Source organism: Acomys minous (genome assembly GCF_964271855.1).
Source record: "Acomys minous genome assembly, chromosome: 6".
Lineage (NCBI taxonomy): Eukaryota > Metazoa > Chordata > Mammalia > Rodentia > Muridae > Acomys > Acomys minous.
In genome coordinates this window covers 112,526,241-112,533,843 of record NC_140487.1, presented here as the reverse complement: position 1 = coordinate 112,533,843, position 7,603 = coordinate 112,526,241, and the positions used below count along the sequence as shown (strand labels likewise).

The 7,603-nt window shown below is 50.0% G+C and overlaps 1 protein-coding gene across 1 annotated transcript; it reads left to right on the top strand.

The window, feature by feature from the left end:
- Window positions 1-6,389: 6,389 nt before the first annotated feature.
- On the top strand, window positions 6,390-6,957 carry LOC311601039 (small ribosomal subunit protein eS10-like). Its single transcript, XM_084788374.1, has one exon. The coding sequence runs from the start codon at window positions 6,432-6,434 to the stop codon at window positions 6,930-6,932; it is 501 nt and encodes a 166-aa protein (XP_084644500.1). The 5' UTR covers window positions 6,390-6,431; the 3' UTR covers window positions 6,933-6,957.
- Window positions 6,958-7,603: the final 646 nt, after the last annotated feature.

Below are 7,603 nucleotides of genomic sequence, written 5' to 3'. Positions count from 1 at the left end.
GTCTCAGTTCCGGCGCCTGGCTCCCAGGAGGCTTGAGGAGTGCTAGTCAAAGAATGAATGAATGAGTGAATGAGTGAATGAATGAGTGTTCCCAGGCTGGGAGATGGCTCGGTCAGTAAAGTACTTACCTTGCAAGCATGAGGATCTGAGTTCGATCCCCGGCACCCACATAAAAAAAATGCTTAGCATGGCAGCATGCACTTGTATTCCTAGCACTGGGAAAGCAGAGACAGAGGGATGGACCTCTGCGGGGCGGGGGGGGGGGGGGGGTGGTGTCCACTGGCCAGTCAGTCTAGGAAATTGGTGAGCTCCAGTTTCAATGAGAAAGCCTGTCTCAAAGGATGTTCCTGAGAAATGACACCAAATGTTGCTGTCTGACTACACACACACACACACACACACACACACACACACACACACACACACACACACACACACACACGTCTCCAGTTAACCAGAGGTGAATCAAAGGCTATCTAGGAGGCAGCCCCAGCACATCGGAGCGCTGTTGTTTCTTCACTCCCCTTCACCCTCCCCCTCTTCCTTTAGAGGCAGGGTGCCTCATACCTCCTTACAGAGGAGAGAAATGGGCCAGAAGATAGAGCCACTGTGATCCCGCAGCACCGAGGGGCTCTGCCTAGGACTTCTCCTCAACCAACAAGTCTTTGCACTTTTTGCCACTCAGAGAACGAGTGAGCCCCACCCCTCCCTCCATCTTGCTTGCTCCCTCCTTGTGTCCGCCGAGCTTAGCGCGCATGCTCATTCATTCATTTAAACAAATGCCAAGGCTCTGCTCGGTTGCCCCACAGTGTCTGCCGGAAAGGGTCCCAGCCTGTGAACCCCCGGGTGCAGCCAGATTGTGTCTTCCCTCGATAGCACTTCTACTCTGGCGCTTCCTCCTGCTGGAAGCCTTCCACATTAGAGCTAGCCACCTTTTCGACCTATTAAGTTACCCAGGCCGCCCTTGATCTCCGTCACCTAGGCGATCCCCCTGTTTCAGCCTCCCCAGCAGCTGGGATTACAGGCTGAGACAGGGCTGGGTAAATCAGGATGAGCCCAGGCCCGATCTAGAGTCTTCAATCCGTTCCATCGTCACAGCGCGTGACCCTGTCATGAGTGGGAACCGTAAGACAAGAGCAGTTAGCCAACCTGCCTGATGTCACACAGCTAGTAAGAGAAGAAAGCTCAAAGCCGCGTTATTTCACGCTTTCCTGCCGCTGGCAGGGCCCACCCCGAGGATCTGTGTTGGGCCGTGAAGGGTGCTGGCTTTGGAGTCAAACAGACACAAGTTCAAATGTTGCCTGGGCTTCTTAGCAGCTGTGACTACAAACAAGTGACTGCCCTCTGCTGTCCTGCTTCAACTCTTTTTTTTTTTTTTTTTTTTTCTTTTTTCGAGACAGGGTTTCTCTGCGTAGCCTTAGCTGTCCTGGACTCACTTTGTAGACTAGGCTGGCCTCGAATTCACATCGATCCTCCTGCCTCTGCCTCCCCAGTGCTGGGATTAAAGGCGTGTGCCACCATGCTGGGCCTGCTTCAACAGTACAACAACATCCTTGATCCCTCTGCTGAATTAATTTCCTAGATATAATCTTTTTTGCCAGGATAGAGACATCCAAGCCTCTTTTTTTTTTTAATGAGTTTTCTTTTAAGTTTAGATGTGTGTATGTTTCCTTCCATGTCTGGGCATGTGCATATCTATAGAGGCCGCGGACAGCGGATCCCGGTAGAACCTAATGAGCCTGCCAATTAGCAGGCGGGGCTGAGACTGGGGCCCAATGAAAATGCTAGACTACCTTAAACCCCTCCCACCTGGGGGGAGGGGGGGACAGGATTGGTGGGTGGAGCTAGCTGGAGAGATGTAACAGGTAAGGGTAGGGCTCGGCTCTTGCTCCGGTGGTCTTGCCCTCTCAGTCATCCGTTTGTATGTACCAGGCTTGTACCTGTGTCAGCCAGCTCAGACCTGAACTGGTGAGGGGACTGAGAAGGGAAGAATAGAACCAGCTGGAACAGCTCCTGCTTTGGTGGAGGACGCATGGCCAGATTATGGGTCTAATGGGTGGCTGGAGCTACAAATGTTTGTGAGCCACCTGATTGGTGGGTGCTGGGAACACAGCTGGGGTCTATTACAAGAAAAGTGCCCTGTCTTAACCCACCGGTTCTCAACTTGTGGGTTGTGACCCCTTTAGGAGTTGAAGGACCCTTTCACAGGAGTCGCCTAAGACCATCAGAAAACACAGATATTTACATTAGGATTTGCAACAGTAGCAAAATTACAGTTATGAATTAGCAAGGAAAATAATTGTATGGTTCTGGTTCACCACAGCATGAGAAACTGTATTAAAGGGTCTTAGCATTAGGAGGGTTGAGAATCATTGTCTTAACTGCTGAGCCATTTCTCCAGCCCTAAGGCTTGCTTGCTTTCTTTCTGTCTTTTGTTTGTTTGTTTGGTTGGTTTTTGTTTTTGTTTGTTTTGTTTTGTTTTTTATTTCGAGACAGGGTTTCTCTATGTAGCCCTGACTATCCTGGACTCTCTTTGTAGACCAAGCTGGCCATGAACTCTGAGCGATCCACCTCCCTCTGCCTCCAGAGTGCTGGGATTAAAGGCGTGCGCCACAATGCCCGGCTCCAGCTTTAATTTTTTAATCTTTAAAAAAATGAAATAAATCCGGGAGTGATGGCACACGCCTTTAATCCCAGCACTCGGGAGGCAGAGGCAGGCAGATCGCTGTGAGTTCGAGGCCAGCCTGGTCTACAAAGCGAGTCCAGGACAGCCAAGGCTACATGGAGAAACGCTGTCTCAAAAAATAAACAAAACAAAACAAAAAAGTTTAAAAATTAGATTATTTTATATGTATAAATGTTTTGCCTGAATGTATTTTTATGTGCCATGTGTGTGTCTGGTGCCCACTGAACTCAGAAGAGGGCATCAGAGCCCCTACAACTGTAATCATGAATAATAGTTGTGAACCACCATCTGGATGCTAGGAACTGAACCCAGGTCCTCTGGAAGAGCAACCAGTGCTCTCAACTGCCGAGCCATCTCTCCAGCCCAAGACTGATTTTATTTTTAAAGCGATGTGTACACACGTGGCTGTGTAGGGGAATGTGTGCACATGAGTCTAGACAAGGCTTCAGAGCCCTGGATTGTACAGGTGGTTGTGAGTCACTGGCTTGTGTGCTGGGAAACTGAACGTAGGTCCTACGCAAGAGCAGCGTGTGCTTTTCACTGCTGAGCCGCCCCTCTCTCTGCATCCTTAGTGCTTTTTGAGACAGGATCTCCCTCGGCAGCCCCAGCTGGCCTCTTGGTGCTGAGATCACAGGCACACCACCATGCCCGGTTGCTTCCAGGAGCTGGAATGTCTCTGCAGAGAAGCCCTGCACTGCCATCAAGACTGGGCTGGCTAGCTTTAACTCGTGGCCACCAGGGGGGAGTAGACACCAGGAGAAGGATGGCCTGCCCAGGACGGATGCCAGGTGGCACCTGGCAGCTTTCCCCCTCCTCCCTTCTCTTCCCAGTCTTAGGGTGGGATGTGACCTTCTAGGATGGGGTGCAGTCAGCTTTGAAGATCCAGGTTCCCTAAGTCGGGGTCCCCAAACGTGGCTCTCTGGTCAGCCTCACCTTCACAGAGGACTTGCCAGGAACTTAGAATCTCAGCCCCCACTTTGCACCAGCCAAAAGCAAGGACTCTAAGGAGGGAATGCAACTTGCTTGGACGGATGGGTGGGTGGGCGGGGTCGGGAGGCTGAGAAGCGCCACTGTAGAAACTATGGGCAGAACTCAGTGGCAGAGCATACGCCCAGCATGGCAAGGACCCGTGTTCCTTCTCCAGTGTATACTGATAAAAAGTCCTGAAGAGCCAGCCCTCCAGACTTTATTTCTGTAAAGATACAACTAGGAGGGCTGGGATGTAGCTCAGTTGTCAGAGCATTTGCCAAATATACATAAAACCCTGGATTTGACCAGGCGGTTGCGGCACACGCCTTTAATTTCAGCACAGGGGGTGAGGCGGGAAGGGGGGGGGAGTTGGGGGATGACGGAGACAGGGACCAGGGACGGCGGAAGCGGGCAGATCTCTGTGAGTTCGAGGCCAACCTGGTCTACAAAGAGAGTTCCAAGATAGCTAGAGCTATTACACAGAGAAATCCTGTCTCTAAAAATCCTAAATAAATAATAAATAAATAAAGCCCTGGATCTGATCCCCAGTAGCGCATGTTAAGAGTGAGCACTGTCAAGTTGGCACAGCCTAGAATCACCTGGAAAGGGAGTCTCAATAGGGGTTGTCTACACTGACCCGAGGGCATATCTGGGGGGCGGGCGATTACCTCACATGGGAAGACCTGCCTAGTGTGGGCAGCGGCATGCCCTAGACAGGGGCTCCTGACCTGTTGAAGACTGGAGAAACCAGCTGAATGCAAGCAAGCAAGCATTTATTCATTCTCTCTCTGCTCTTAACTTTGGATGTGACTGACCACTTTAGGGACCTGTCACTTGGCATCTTCACTGTGGTAGGCTGTATCTGGAACTGTGAGCTAAAATAAGCTCTTTTCCCCCCTAAGTTCCTTTTTGTTGAGAGGTGTGGGTGCACGTGCACGTGTTTGTCTGTTTTATTTTACTCTATTACTTTGGGGGGGGCGTTGCCTGCATGTACATCTGTGTACCACATGCATTCTGTGTATCAGAGGCCAAAGAGCATGTTGGAGTCTCTGGAACAGGTGTATGGATGGTTGTGAAACCCCGCCCCCTGCCACCGCCGCCATGTGGGCACTGGGAATCAAACCCTGGTCCTCTGCCAGAACCAGTGCTCTTAACCCTGAGCCCTTTCTCCAGCCCCCTTGCCGAGGTGTTTATTTATCACAGCAACAGAAATGAATCTAGCACACCAGATCAGGCCAGCATGGGGCACGCGTGAGGGCGCATGCGTGGAGTTTCAGTGCTTGGAAGGCGGAAGTAAGAGGATCGGATATTGAAAACCATCCTCGGGCTTCATAGCAAGTTCGAGGCCAACCTGGGATGCATGAGACTGCACTGGCTGGTTTTGCGTGTCAACTTGACACAAGCTAGAGTCGTCCAGAGAGGAAGGAGCCTCAGTTGAGAAAGTATCTCCAGCTATAAGGCATTTTCTCAATTAGTGATCAGTAGGGAAGAGGCCAGCTCATGGTAGGTGGTGCCATGCCTGGGCTAGTGTCCTGAGTTCTGTAAGAAAGCAGGCTGAGCAAGCCATGGGAAGCAAACCAGTAAGCAGTGCTCCTCCATGGCCTCTGTATCAGCTCCTGCCTCCAGGTTCCTGCCCTGATTGAGTTCCTGTCCTGTCCTGTCCTCCAGTGATGGACTATGGTGTGAAAGTGGAAGCCGAATAAACCCTTTCCTCCCCAACATGCTTTTTTGTTTGTTTGTTTGTTTTTCAAGACAGGGTTTCTCTGTGTAGCCTTGGCTGTCCTGGATTTGCTTTGTAGACCAGGCTGGCCTCGAACTCACAGAAATCCACCTGCCTCTGCCTCCCGAGTGCTGGGATTAAAGGCGTGCGCCACCACTGCCCAGCTTCCCAACTTATTTTTTGGTTATGGTGTTTCGTTGCTGTAATAGAGACCCTGACTAAGACGGAGATCCTGTCTCAGAAACAGGAAGCAGAAACAAATATTTGTTTTGGGCACTGCGGACTCTGTTGTAAGTACTCAACCTTGTCTTTGCAGGATGGAACTGCGCATACATAATATACAGTCAGCCCTCTGGACCCACAAATTCTGCATTCATGATTCATCCAAGTGGAAATGGAAAATCCATGAAAAAAAATCTGCATCTGTTCTGAACATGTGGGAACACCATCATCGCTCACCAAACAGCCCAAAGTAGCTGCTTTCACTGTGTTTACACTGTGTTTGGTATGACAAGCCGTCTAGAGATGAGCTCCGTACACAGAGGACTCGCACAGCTTCTACGCAGACTCCGTGACGTTCTCTGTGAGGGGCTCGAGCATCTGTGGATTCTGAGATCCCTGAGAGACTTCTGGAACCCATCTCTGGGAGACTGAAAGATGACTTATCTAAACACAAATGATGGTTAAATTCAGATCTGTAAGTATCTGTATATGTGTATGGTGTGCATGCATGTCTGTGTTTGTGTATGAGTGTTTGCACATGTGTGAAAGCACATGTGTGTGCAGGTGTGCATGTATGTATGTGCATGGAAGCCAGGGGCTAATGTCCAGTCAGCCTGCCTTGGTCACTTCACCTTATGTAATGAGACATGGTCTCTTGGTGAGCCAGAAGCTTGTCAATTTAGCTAGCCTAGCTGGCCAGCTTTTCTTCAGGGATGACCTGTCCTCTGGAAGGCTGAGATTATAGGTAGGCCACTTTTTAATTTAATATAATTTAACTTTTAAAGACATAGCTCACGCTCTCCAGCTTCCGCCTCGGTCCCTGCAGCCGCCGCGATGTTGATGCCCAAGAAGAGCCAGATTGCCATCTACGAACTCCTCTTTAAGGAAGGCGTGATGGTTGCCAAGAAGGATGTCCATATGCCCAAACACCCCGAGCTGGCTGACAAGAATGTGCCCAACCCTCATGTGATGAAGGCCATGCAGTCTCTCAAATCTCGAGGCTATGTGAAGGAGCAGTTTGCCTGGAGACATTTCTATTGGTACCTCACCAACGAGGGCATCCAGTGTCTCCGAGATTACCTCTACCTACCTCCAGAGATTGTGCCCGCCACCCTGTACCGAAGCTGTCCCGAAACTGGCAGGCCTCGGCCCAAAAAAGGTCCAGAGGGTGAGCAGCCTGCAAGATTCACAAGAGGGGAGGCAGACAGAGACGCCTACAGAAGGAGCGCCGTGCCTCCTGGTGCTGACAAGAAAGCCAAAGCTGGGGCCAGCTCAGCGATGGAATTCCAGTTTAGAGGTGGCTTTGGTTGTGGATGTGGTCAGCCATCACAGTGAAGTTGAAGAATGTGTTGTGTTGAATAAACTTAGAAGAAGAAGAAGAAGAAGAAGAAGAAGAAGAAGAAGAAGAAGAAGAAGAAGAAGAAGAAGAAGAAGAAAAAGAAGAAGAAGAAGAAGAAGAAGAAGAAGAAGAAGAAGAAGAAGAAGAAGAAGAAGAAGAAGAAAGAGAAGGGAAAAAAAAGAAGGGCCACGTTCAACAAATGAGTGAGTGAATGAATGAATGAATGAATGAATGTGTGGATTATTATTTACTGATTCATCTTGCTTCCCTCATCATGTACAGGGCCTGGAGCCAAGTACCACCATCCCTCTGTGTCCCCATGCACCTTCCTGTCCTCCTCACCACCACAGGTTGTGTGCTACTAGCTGACCTGTAGTTCACTCTGTAGACCAGGCTGGCCTCAAACTGATAAGAGATCTGCCTCCCAAGTGCTGGGGTTAAGGGTGTGTACCATCGGGCCCCACCGTAGATGGACTACTTACATGGGTGGTAGAGATCCAGACACAGGTCCTCCTACTTGCACAAGTACCTTACCCACTAAGCCATCTCCCGATTAAAAAACAAAACAAACAAACAACAACAACAACAACAAAAAACCCACCTCAGAGTACGGGGTTACAGGCATGCTTCACGATGCCCAGCTTCCAAATCATCTTTATGAAGTTTG

Bases quoted from the DNA above. Each gene is read 5' to 3' on its own strand.
- LOC311601039 (XM_084788374.1), top strand. From the start codon at position 6,432: ATGTTGATGCCCAAGAAGAGCCAGATTGCCATCTACGAACTCCTCTTT.